At 52.1% G+C, this 13,301-nt stretch overlaps 1 protein-coding gene across 6 annotated transcripts in view; it reads left to right on the forward strand.

Annotated features, from left to right (window-relative positions):
• Positions 1-13,301, forward strand: part of NRG2 (neuregulin 2) — a gene marked incomplete at its 5' end in the record, with an annotated part of 175,791 nt that overhangs the window by 135,671 nt on the left and 26,819 nt on the right. For all 6 annotated transcript variants that reach the window (XM_081136522.1, XM_081136527.1, XM_081136523.1 and 3 more), the window contains 2 exons: positions 2,598-2,769; positions 8,548-8,666. In XM_081136522.1, coding sequence (XP_080992648.1) covers positions 2,598-2,769; positions 8,548-8,666 — 291 coding nt within the window. The remainder of the gene's footprint in view (positions 1-2,597; positions 2,770-8,547; positions 8,667-13,301) is intronic.

Below are 13,301 nucleotides of genomic sequence, written 5' to 3' on the forward strand. Positions count from 1 at the left end.
TGACTGTGCCCCCTGGCTGCATCACCACCACCCTTAAGCAGTGGCTACAGCCTCAGTGCACAGTGTTGCACCAGGACTCATGTCAGAAAACAAGGTAGTAGAGCAGCCACCACTTCCTCCTACCAGGTATGACTCTCACCCTGGCCTGTTGGGAGGGAGGTGGCCCGTGGAGGGGGTGGTTAGAGTGCCCCCGTCCCAGAACTGCAATGAAGGTCAACATTCTCCAGTCTGAGAAAAGCTCTCTGTTTCCCCAGTTTACGAGAAGAGGGAGGAGACTAGTTGGAGATCACCAGTTGACCAAAAAGTTGGATCACTGGATATCAACCCAAATGTAGAGCAAAGCCTCGTGTGAAATGGGTTCAGTTAGTAACCAGTCATGAGCTATACACTAACAATATGTGCACTTCCCTATATGTATGTTATATTTCTATTATTTATTTTTAAACCCACATACCTGGACCTACTCTCACAGGTTCTGCTTCATTATATCCAGGTTATGTCCTAGGCACTTACATAATTTTTAAAGCATTCTATATGATTCTTATTAGCATGTAAAGTTAAGAACTATTGATAAGCAGTGACTGGGGACCCCAGAGCAAGCAGATGAAGGAGGGTGGGGGTGTAGGTAAGGGGGAAGGATTGCTGAGGTGGGATTTCAATCCCATTTAGAATAATGAAGTTCCAGAAAGCCCAACAGATTGATAGGTTGATATACATAAAAACCTCTGGATGTCCAAAAAATCCCATAACATCATAAAATATAAGAAGCAGGTAATTGGGGGGAAATGTAGCAAAAGCTTCACAGCCTTAATATGTATACAGAACTCTTACAGATCAATACGACGAGCACTCAATAGAAAAACGGAGTACAGACAAGAACAGACAATTCACAAAGAAGAAATACAATGGGCTAATACACTTAGGAAAAGTGGTCAGCCTCAGCAGGAATCAAATAAATGCAAATTAAAACAACAGAGATGTTATCTTTTGCCTAGCTAATTGGTGAAGATTAAATACATGATAATACCTCATGTTGGTAAGGGTGTGGAAAAAACAGGCACAGCCATTCACTGGTGGGAGTACAGATTGATGCAACCTTTCCAGAGGGTAATTTGGCAACCATGAAGCTGAGGAAGATTGCAAACCTCTGTGACGCAGCGATTCCACTTTTAGGAAGAGTGCCTTAGGAAATGATTGTGGATAATAATAACAATAATAGCTAACCTTTATTAAACGCTCTGTGCATGCCAGGCTCCACACGCATTATCTCATATAATCCTCACAGCCATCATCCCACGAGGTAAGCTGTTATCACCTGTATTTTACAGACAAGGAAACTGAGATGCAAAAGGATTAATTAAGTCAATGACCAGAGGACACAAAGCTAACATAGCAAAGCCTGAATTTGAACCCAGACAGTCTGAGTCAAGAGCCACACTACCTGTACAGCAGTGTACACTGGATGTGTGCAAAGGATAAGCACTGTGTGCACTGGGTGTGTGCATTGGACGTATGATGTATACAGTAGATGCAGCTGCAAGGATGTTCCTCTGGGCTTGTTTGTAATGGAGAGGGGAAGGAGGGGAGAAAACATGCTGGATGCTCCGTGATAGGAATTGGTCACAGACTGTGATATGCTTGTACAGGAATATTATGCAACCATGAAAAATGATGCTATAGAAAAAAAGTGTATGTGAATACTAGGGTTTTTTGTATATATATGTTACTGACAATTCCATTTTGGTTAAAAGTGTGTGTGTGTGTGTGTTGAATATGCATTAAAGATATCTGAAAGGATATAAAAGGAACCGACAAAATTGGTTGCCTTCTAGAAAGGCAACTGTGTGGCTGTGGTCAAAACTTAGAGAGACTTGTTTTTTTTAAACCTTTTTCACTTCTTGAGTTTTGAATCATGTGAATATATTATCTATTAAAATGGGTTTGTATCTATAAATATGATTCTCCCAAGCCATAGTGCTGACTCAGCCTGGCCTCCTCCCTCCCTTCTCCTAGCCTCAGCCCTCAGTGCTTAGCTAAGTTGGCTTCTCCCTCAGTCTGAGTTGGGGTAGCTCCTCTGGGCTTCAGCACCCTCATGCCTCCATGAACCATGCTGTGATGTCAATGCCAGGTGACATCTCCCCTGAGAGGAGGAGCTGAGCCTGTCATTTTGGTCTACCTGTGTCTCCTGGGCCCAGCATAAGCCTGGGACAGAAGTTAGATCACCAACACTGAAGTCAAGGAGACCTGGGTTTAAATCCCATTCCATCACCTTGACGAAGTGACTTCATCATCCTGTGCCTCAGTTTCCCCATCTATAAATGAGTTTAATCATTGCAGTGAACTAATGGTGTTATTTTCATAAGATAATGTATGTGAAGCTCCCAGTACCATTCCAGGCATAAGGGAGACTCCACAGGTGCAGCCACAGTGACGTCATGCAGACCCTCTGTGAATGCTTTTTGGATTGAACTAGGAAATGATGCCTGGAGGGGTGGCTCCCCAGGCCCAGCTGAAGGACAGTGGCTCTTCTTCCACTGCTCATGCTTGGCATTGCCCCATCACCACCATGCTCACCTCCCTACCTTGTACTCCCACAGCCACCCGGCCCAAGCTGAAGAAGATGAAGAGTCAGACGGGACAGGTGGGGGAGAAACAATCGCTGAAGTGCGAGGCAGTGGCCGGTAACCCCCTGCCCTCCTACCGCTGGTTCAAGGATGGCAAGGAGCTCAACCGCAGCCGCGACATTCGCATCAAGTACGGCAATGGCAGGTGAGCAGCAGCCATCCCTCCCTCCTGGCATCTTCCCTCCCGAGAAGGAGGGGCCTCAGCTGGAAGAACTCAGGGCTGTGCCCCCAGATCCACCTGTGGATCAAAGTCCAGTCCCCCTTCCTTGCCACGCCCAATTTCTCCTTGCAACTCTGGGCTCCTTTGGTTACGTTGGCTCAGTGTCTTCAGACCGGAGATGCTTTAATTAATGTCTCTGGATGGTTGAAGGCAATTTGATTGTCAGAGTCAGCTTTACCTGTGGAAGTCTACTCTTGCCCTAAAAGTTCTCAAAGGGCCTGCCACGGTGTATGAAAGCCCAGCTCTTGGCAGTCTTTGGGGAAAGACTCTGGGTAAGGAATGCACCTGGGAGGTCATATGTGTTGACCACTGGTTTCTCAACTCAGCAGCTGTCCTGGGCAGACAGCTGGATAAGGGGAAAGGGCACGTGGCTTTGAGTAGTGTTGGGGGAGTCTGTGTCTCAGACAGTTTCCCCCTGTGGCATGAGAATTGTCTTTAATCATGGAGCCGATGCTCCTGGGCAGTGACTCAGAAGCTCTGGAGCCTCCAGCTCTGGAAGATGGCTTCTCTTCCATCTTGGGTTGGTCAAGCGGGGGCTTTTGGCACCAGAGAAGCCAGAAGTCCAAGGGCAGCCCCTAAGGGGCTGTTAGAAGGCAGGACAAGCAAGAGGGTAGGCCCCCATCTGCCTGCTAAGCAGAAGTTCTGCCTGACCCCTGTGGACTTACCTCTCTGGCTGAGGAACACCCTAGTCTTTCCTGCCCCTCCAGAGGTGCTTACAATCCCCCTCTCCCTGGCTATCATTTTCCTTCTCACTGCCCCCAAAATGCAAACAAGGGTGATTTTAGAGGACCCCAGCCTGCCCCACAACAGGAAGTGGTGGAAAGCCTGGGCTCCAGCTGCGCCTGGGCGCTGTGTGGACCTAGATGTGCACATTCTGCCCCGAGGCCTTAGTCTTCAAATCTGTGAAAGGGGGCTGGGGGGAAAGCATCTGAGAGGTGCTTCCAGCTTTCTGACTGTCCTTTCAAGAGCCGGCAGCCGAGGCAAGACTGGTCACCTGGAAAGTGGTCCAAGCAGAAAATAGTAATTTATAAGGAGTTTGGTTTGGATCAAAGGTGTGAGGCTGAAAGAATGCAGCTTCCTAAGGGAATTGGGGAGAGGGGATCTTGTGTGTCCCCAGTCTACAGATTTAGCAAGAAAGCCAGGTTTCCCACCAAGCTCACCTCCCCACTGCCCTGCCAAGACTGGCTCCAAGCTGGAGAAAAGAACTGGCAGGCTTCTGCAGTTGTTGGGGCGCCTGTCCTCTCTTTCTGCGAGGAAAAGGGAGAACCGTCTCCCCGACCTCTGTGTTCTCAGTGAAGTAGGGGAAAGGTCACCTTCCAGAAGGACAACAGAAGTCAGGAGAGAGTGTTCTCCCCTGCCTCCTCCTCACTCAGACACGTCCACAACTTGGCCATCCTCATGCCCCCATTCCTGATCCCCACGTCACAGTCACAGTCACACTCACCCACACACCCTCTCATATCTGATGACCCCAAACCATCTCTGGTTTGATGGCTTCTTATAAAACCTGAGTTCTAGACCCATGCTGCCAGCTAAACACTGGATACAACCCCTGAGATACCCCGCAGGCGTCTCTGACCCAGAGAACCCCAGTCTGGCCTCCCCCTCTTGCCCACCCTGGCCGCGCCTCCCCCTCCCATGCTGCCCCTCAGCTGTGGCAGAGCCAGCCACCGCCCCCACGCCGTCCCTCCAGCTGGATCCCGCTTCTCCAGAAGGCGGCGCCCTTCTCCCTGCCCCCGCAAGCTTCTTATCTGGCCTCCCAGCTTTTAGCCTCTTTTCCTCCTCTGTCCCACTCTTGGCTCCCTACGTTTTCTGGGCCATAGGCCCCTTTGTGAATTCATTTCTGTATCTAACATAGCATCAACTGTGAGCCAGGCGTTCTGCCAGGGGCTGGAGGTACACCAGAGAATACAACTGACATGGTCCCAACCCTCACAGAGTTTCTAGTCTAGATCCTAGTATGGACTCTAGGTAAAGGCCTCCACCCTTTCTTCAGAAAAAATGTCACCAACTCCCATGACTCTGACAGGGGATGGTGATCTTTCTAACATGGGCACGTATCCGATCTTCCATTCATTTGCTTGACAGATCTTGAGAGCCTGCTGTATGCCAGGTACAGCCCAGGCCTTGGGGCCCTTCCGGCTCTGCTCTTCCTGGCCTGTAAGTCACGGCCCCGCTGTTCCCCAGTACCTCAGTGCTCCTGATCCCTGCTTTTCCCTTTCAAGACCCTGGACATGGGCCCAGGCTGTTTCTTGTGCTGGCAGCAGCCCCCCATACACACACACACCATCCCTGGAAAAATTCTCCAAGGCCCAGCTTAAATGTCATATCCTCTGGGACACCTTCCTAAGCCCTCCAGGCAGCTCTCGTCATCTCCTGTCATGACAAAGTTCCACTGCATTGTTGGGAGGGCTGCCTCTCTTTCTAGCATGAGAGAGCCCCCCACATACCCTCTCCCCTGTATTGCCTGGTGTTGAATTAATGAGAACATTGCAGGACTAGCTCTCCTCTCTTGGGTACAGGGGGACACTAGGACTGGACAGGTCACCCTTTGGGTTAACCAGCCTTTGAGCACTTCAGTGTCCTGGTCAAGCCTCCATTTCATCTGACAAATAAGTCAGCCAGTCAAGAAACGGCCTGGTCAGGCCTTCTCCTGGGTATTGGGGAACTCTGAGAGCCTGAAGTAAGCCCCTGTCCCCTTCCTGTCAGGCCCCCTCTTATCTGCTGCCTTTCTGAAACTTCCTTGCTCCACCCACCCCGCCCCTGGGCTCCCAGCATGAGTGGATGGGGTGGAGGAGTGGGCCATGGTAGAGAACTTCTGATTCCCACCTTGTGACTCAGAAAGCTGCCACCTCCGCACACGCTCCACTTGGCGTGGGGGCAGGGGTCTCCTGTCTGGCAGCATCCTCTTTCCTTTTGCCCACCCTGAAGCTTGCTCTGGCCTCCTCTGCCCAGGCCCCACTCTGTCTTGACATTTCTCTTGGCCTTGCAAAGACCCCTCCCTAGCAGGTGCTGTCTGTCTTAGGGGCCACCGCACAAGGTGTCTCACCCAGGCCTTCCTGCGCCAGGAGGAAACTGGACCCCAAGCCCTGGGCATGGGGCCCTCCCCTGCAGAACCTCACGTTCCCTTATTTATGAGGGGCAGGCTGGAACAGGCCCCTCAGGCAGGCAGAGGGAGGCAGGCGCCGAGGAAAATGTGCGGGTAGAGGACGTGGCCGCCTAAATCCTGTCCCCGCCAACACAAAACTGGCTGAGAAAGGAAGGGAGAGGCATCCATCACAGGGGCAGGCTTGAGGCAGGGTGGTGAGGGGGCACCAGGTCTGCCCAGAGGTGGGAGAGAGCCCCGGGTCCTTGTGGCTAGGCGGGAAGAAAAGAGAATGTAGTGTGTGGTGTCCCCACCCCCTCGGCTCCTTCAGGGCCAGGGAGACCCACAGAGCCCCGCCCTGCAGCCCTGACCCCAGGACCTCTTATGCAAGTCTGGGGCCCACCTCCCTGGAACTGGCAATATCATCACACAGCTGGTACGTGTAGGAGTCATTGTTTCTGTCCCCTTGCCTCTTTCTGGCTTCTCAAAGGGGAGGGGCTCTCCCTGAGCCCTGGGCCTCCTTTCCACAGGTCTCACACTTCCATGTGGAGTCCTTCTTTCCAGTTCTAGCTTTTATCCCTCCAGATATCTGTGAGCCTAGCTCTGCCTTGTCCTGCTCCATAGGATGTCCTGTAAGGAAGGTACTTTGAGTTCAACTATGGGTGGCAAGGAGGTTCTGGCTTTGGGTCCACTCTTCCTGGAGGCTGTGACCCTCAGGTGATCCCCCATTCTGCTTGTCTAGTGTCAAGGAAGATCTGGTGGCCAGGAAGCAAGAGAAGCCTGGTCCTTAGGCAGCTGGGCCTTGTGGTATCTAATTGGCTGAAGCCAAGAAGGAGATGCTGTCTTAGCCAGAAGGGCCTCCAAGGCTCTGTTTAATGAAGGGAACAAACTTGAATTGACGGAAGAGGGTTGTAGGCAGACACCAGGCCAAGGAGACACAGATCAGCTTAAGCTGGGAAGAATTGGGGGGGTGGGGGGGGTGGAGGTGGTCAGGCAGCTGTCACTGTAACATCAGTAAGGATATTGCCATAGCGACAGGACCTACCAACAAGACAACCTCATGGACCCTTGTTTGGGAGATCTTGGAGTGAGGAGGTCTAGGAAGAGGTCCACTCCTAGAGGCAGAGGTGGAGCCCAAGGAGACAGGTGCCCACAGCACAGCCAGGGTAGAGATTTGGGTCAGTTTGCCGTTTCCTCCCGCCAGCCCAACCTCTTATTTACCTACCCTGTCCTTCCCTGATCGCCTTTCTAGCTTTTTTCTACATCCCAGGGCTCCACCACCCCTCCAACCCACTACACATATTCTGGGAATCTGGTGTTTTAATTCAGGACTAAAAAGAGGAGGAGATTACATCATAGAAAGAAATTTTCATGCTACTTCTTGTTTTCTCTTGGGGGCCAGGCTGGGGTCCCGGGCTTTATCTGGAGCTCTGACCAGTCCCTGGAGAACACTGGGGCAGAGTGAGCAGTGGGAGGTGTGACCAGACCCTGAGAGCCCAGACCCCCTGGGACAGGTGCAGAGAGACTCTGGGAAGGAAGGAGAGGTTTGGCAGGGTCTTCAGAAAAGAGGAGAACCAGGGCCAGGTGCCCTGGACAAGTCTAGAAGCACTGTCAGGGACACAGCACTGGATTCCCTGCCCAGGCCTGGCCCCATATCTCTTGGCGTGCAGGGACTGAGTACAGAGTCCTCCACAGAGGGCTCTAGCCCCAGTGTCAGGCTCTGGGAGACAGTCCGTGTCCTCACCAACTCCAGTTCCTTGTCCACCTCTGCCTTTGCCTTGCCAGGTGCCTTTGGACAAGTCTAGAAGCCCCTCTGCACTCAGTTTTTCCATCTGTGCTGTCCTGTCTGCTTGCAGATTAGCCTTGAGGATTAAGTCAGGCCATGAGGATAGGATCTCTTTATTCCCTAAGCTACCCAAGCTCCTCGCACTCAGAAGGTCCTCATTAAACACTGAATGAATGAATGAATGAATGAATGAATGAATGAATGAATGAATGAATGGAGTGAAAGCCCCTTGAGAGGCCACAGAGTGCCTTTAGTTGCAGGGTTAATGTGAAGTTAGGGGAGAGCCACAGGTTGGAACCGGGAGGCTGGGCACAGTTGTCATGGGAACCTGTTAAAACAACCCCCACCCCCAGGTACCTGGGAATAGGCTTTGCATATAGAGTGACAGGCTGCCCCTTCTAAGGGAAGGCTGAAGTAGCTGGTGAGCCAGTGGCTGACCTGTTTGGGTTGGGGAAAAAACACTGGGGCTGGGGGAGGGGCATTGAAAGAAAGGAGGGAGGAGGCCATGTGACTTCCTAAGGGACCCCACATTCCTCCCCCAGAAAAATACCTACAAATAAGGGCCAGCCCTGGAAATGTGAATGTGGAGATTCATAGATTTAGAACATGTGTGTAGCCACTAGCCCTGCCCTGTGTTCTCCTGAGTTCCCAGGTTTTCTTCTAGCTCGAGGGCCTTAGTGTTCCACCCAGAGCCCAGACTCTACTTCCCATCCATGCTGTGCAGCCACTATGGCTCTGCAGGGCAAGGTGACCTCTGGGCGACCGCTGGGGAGTCAGAGCCAACCTGGGCCCTGGCTCACGCCTCTCCCCCCCTTATTATCTTCCTAACCAGAAAGAACTCACGACTACAGTTCAACAAAGTGAAGGTGGAAGACGCAGGGGAGTATGTCTGCGAAGCTGAGAACATCCTGGGGAAGGACACAGTCAGAGGCCGGCTCTACGTCAACAGCGGTAAGTAGTCCCCAAACAAAGGGAGGGGTTCTATAGGGGTTTGGTGGGGCAGGCCAGTTGCCCCCAGCTCTGAGGAGGCGGGCACATGATCCATCTTGCACTTGACTCCCCTCCCTCCTGCTGCTGCCATATCAAGCCCTGAGATCTGGGCCGATTCAGAGAAATGCAGTCGAAGCATAAATGTTTAGCTTTGTTATCTGGGCCTGGAAGAGCCGCCAGCTCTCATTTTAAATACCCTAAAAACTAAATATTTTGAAATCAAGAGGTGGGGGTGGGGGAAGGATATTTTTAGAAGGCAATTATGGGAGGCCGGGCTGCCAGAACCGGGCTCCAGGGAGAGGCAGGCCCAGGGTGTGTGCACGAACTGACTGCCTGCTGTCTGTTGCTTTGCTGGGCACCTGAGTGCAGGCAGCCGTCTCCACAGGGCCATAGTGGGAGGCTCGGGTGCCTTTAGCCCCAGGGACAGCCTCTGTTCAGGGATGGCAGGCCCCTGCTCCACGGGTCATCCTCTCCCCTGAAGACTTGTGAGGTCAGGAACTCGAGGCTCCCTTAGCGTCCCCTCTGCAGCTTGAGTGTGGAGGCCGCCTCCTGCTGGGCCGTCCTCTGTGGCCCTTTCCCTTGACTGGGGGTGTCACCAGAACTGCCTGTCCTCAGGCCGCACTCCTCTACTGTAGCACACCCCGCAGCACTCGTCCCTCCTCCTGACACCCACAGACCTAGCATACCACTTGGCTCTCTGGTTATTTGGGTTCACTTCCCATTTCTGCCCCTGTCACAGAATCTATTCCTGTATCTATCCTCGCCCACCTGTATTTCCACCTTAGAGCCTTCCAGGACTCTAAACCCAGCATGGTCTAAAGAGAGCTTGGAACATTGCCCCCCTGGACCCTGCCTCAGAGGAAAACCTGGCGCAGGCCCTGTCTGTCCTGTCTTGTGAGGGACCCCTGTTCTCCCAGCTTCTCGGGCTCCCTTGCCACTGTATCTAATAGACCCTGGTCAGGCCTCTTTCTGAATCTTTCTCACACCTGTTCCTTCCATCCCAACCCCACCTCAGGAACAACCTTGGCCCAGGTTTTATCCCCAGTCACCTGAACTAGAGCAAAAGCCTCTCATGACACTTTCATTCTACCCTGCACCCACCCTGGAGCGACAGAACAGAGACTTTGTCCCACAGCCCAGCTCTCAAGGGATGGCCCAGATGATCTTTCCACCCTAACTGCAGCCTGTACCTTGCGTCCCATCATTATTTCCCCTCCCTTGTCATCTCTCCTAGGCAGCCTTCCTCCCTGACCACTCCCAGCCCGGGTCCCACTCCTGGGCCATTTCTTGGCCAACCATGGTCTTGTGTAGCTCTTGAATTCTAGCCTTCAGTGGTTCTTCAGTTCTCGTATTGTTGCTGAGCTTTCTCTGGGGGTGTGACCGCCCCAGTGGAGTTGAGCCGGGAGTAGGGAGCGTTTCATTAGTAGCTGCAATTACTGAGAGCATGCTCTGCGCCAGCCTCCCCATTGTCTCTTGAGCCCTTCCTCAAGGCCATGGAATATTTTATAAATTATAAGACTGAAACTCAAAGAGGTTAAATATTCTTCCCAAAGTCAAACAGCTGGTTAATACTAGAGCTTTGCAATGTAAGAGTAGTTGGCAAACACAAGACCGTGTGCTCCAGGGGACTGTGTGGGGCCTGTTTACTACTCTGGCCTCTGGGCCTCACTCAGTGCCTGGACCTGGGAAATGTATAAAAGGACTTAGAACCTGCTTCAAGGCCTTTAACTCCCACATGCCCCAGCCTGGACATGGTTGTTTTGGGGGTACCTGGGCCGCTGCTCCTCCCAACCTGTCCCCAGCCTGGGAAAATGGGCCCATTGGGGGTCCAGCACCTGCTACCTCAGCCAGAGTGGGCAGACATTCTCAGGTCCACCTGTTTAGTGCAACAGGTGTCCAGTTTCACTGTCCAAGCCTTTCTTGGGTAGAGCTGACAAGAACTCAACTTAAAACTACCTAAAGGAATTTATTGGTTTGTAAAACTGCGATGCCCAGAGGTAGAGTTGGCCCCAGACACGATAAGAACTCGAAGCAGGGGTCAGAATGTGCTCTCCCACTGTGTTGGTCTCATTTTATCCTACTGGAAAATGGGTTCCTCCGTGTTTGGGGAATGGATTGGGAAGAGGAAGCCATGGCCTCAGACAGCTCCAACTTTACAATATCCGAGCTTGTCACCCAGGGAAAAGGGATAGTTTTTCTCTGTCCATTCATACAATCACAAGGGTGGATTCCGACTGCTTCTGCTCAGGTGATGTGCCCCGTTTGGCCCAGTCACCATGCTCAGGGGGATGCGGTGTCATCCTTGGCAGGCCTGTGACTGGGCAGAGGGAGTATTGAGAGGCAGAGCACTATGAGTGTGGCCCTGCCAGATCTACAGGGGTTGGGGGGGGGCTTCCTTAGAGGTGTGCTCTTAGCAGAGGAGGAGAGAAGGGCTGCGGTGCAGAAAACCACAGGAGTGCCCTCTCTCCTGCACAAGGCTTGGGGCCTAAGGCTGGGGACTATTGTGAGACCCGTCAGGTAAGCTGCAACTTACCCACACACAGGCTCCTGTCAGCCCTCAGTGGCCGTGTTCTGATCCTTAGGGAGCCTGACAGTGGAGCTTTAGGCTGGGCCCTGAGAACTTCCCACATAGCTCCTTGCCTCTCATCCCTGCAGCCTGGCCAGAGAGCAGCAGGGCAGAGGGGTGGAAAGAATCCAGAACTTCGGTCTCATCCCAGCTCTGAGGTGCAACCCAGGACGAGTTACTCCACCTCCCTAGGCTCAGGTGTTTCCATCTGAGGCTCAGCTAGATGATCTCTAAGCCCCTGCCCCCCTGCTCATGGAGAAACCTCTGGGATTCTGAATTCGTTGTTGAGACTGACATCCTGTGCGAACTGCCACCACACACACACACACACACACACACACACACACACACACACACCACACACCTCTTCTGTTGTTCTTTTCAGTCCATGGCAAGCAAGATCCTACTCTGATGTGGAGAAGAGAACAGGGCCACTGAAGGGAACCAGAGGCCCCTCAGGGGATATTTTTCCAGGCAGAGATGCCCAGGCTCCCTGTTTTCCTGTGGAACCCAGAAGCAACCACACCCTGGGGAGGGCGGGTAGCGGGCATCTGTGCCTGTGCCCCTCTGACTCATCCCAAGGTGGGTTGACTTGGCCCGCCCAGGCCCCAGGGAAGCCAGGGTTACTGGGGTGGGGAGGCCAGAAGAGGGCATGGGAGGGCTGGCAAGGAGCAGTGGCTGCTCACGGGGCATCACGGTGGCTCTTTGCCTACTGTAGCTCTGTCCCATTGGACGGCGATGCTCCTTCCACAAATCACAGAGCACCCTTCTTATAGCCACAGCTCTGCCAGCTCACAAGAGGCACGATCTTGAGTTGGCTGGGAATGAGGAGGAGTAGACAAGAAGTTTGTGGTGGTTTTAGCAAAACAATCCACTTGGTCCAACCCACTTCTGAGCTAGAGAAACCAGCTGCCTCATCCCCAGGTGAAAGAGAACTTGGGAATGTCCCAGGTGTCTGTACTAGTCCCAGAAGTCAGGCTAGCCCTGGTTTTACCCAGAGGGCAGGCAGGTTTGACCTGGGGTGTCACAGGCCCATGGAAGCTCTAGAGAGGCTTCTGGGCCTGTCCCTTACCCGAGGGCTTTAAAAGGCTAGCTGTTTAATCGTATACACATGCATGCACACACACGCATGTGCTCTCACTCACACATTCAGCAAGGCCTTACTCAGCAAGACCCTGTTCTGAGCTCTGGGGAGTCACAGTCTGGGCTCCTGACAAAAGTTCCTTGAATGGCAGGAAGCTAAAACCTGAACTCAAAGTGTCTGTTATAACACACTGAAGAGGAAGGACAGGTAACTTTACCAATGGAAAGGGGGCATTCTGGGCAAGTGGGAGGGGAGCCTTAATGGATGAAGGGACCCTTGAAAGATCATCAGAGGTTTCTCCATGTGAGGGAGAAGCAGCTGCCGCAGCTGAGGGTGTGCACAGCATCCGCTCCCTTCTGGCCCATTCTCTCTTCAGGGACCCAGTAAACTCACACCAAGAGACTGATGGCTGATAGAGGCTTCCTGGGTTTACCCTGCCCAGACTTTTTTCTAAGCCAAAAATTTTAGGTCTAATTGACATACTATAAAATTCACCCTTTCTAAAGCATACAGTTCAGTGGTTTTTAGTATATTCACAAAATTGTGTAACCATCACCACTAATTCCAAAACATTTTCTTCACCTCACAGAGAAACCTCCTACTCATCAGCAGTCACTCCCCATTTATCCCCCCCTTAGTCCCTGGCGGCCACTAATCTGCTTTCTGCCTCTACAGATTTACCTATTCTGGATATTTTCTATAAATAGAATCATACAATATGTGGCCTTTCATAACTAGTTTCTTCCACTTGATATAAGATTTTTAAGGTTCCCCACACTGTACCATTTATCGGTACTTTTACATTTTACCGCTGAATAATGTTCCATGATATGGATACAGCACATTCCATTTATCCGTTCGTCAGTGAGCTGTTGAGTCATTCAAGTGTGTTTTCACATTTGGGTTATTATGAATGCTGCTGCTATATCATTTGTGTACAAGTCTT

This window comes from Miniopterus schreibersii (genome assembly GCF_964146895.1).
Source record: "Miniopterus schreibersii genome assembly, chromosome: 4".
Taxonomy (NCBI): domain Eukaryota; kingdom Metazoa; phylum Chordata; class Mammalia; order Chiroptera; family Miniopteridae; genus Miniopterus; species Miniopterus schreibersii.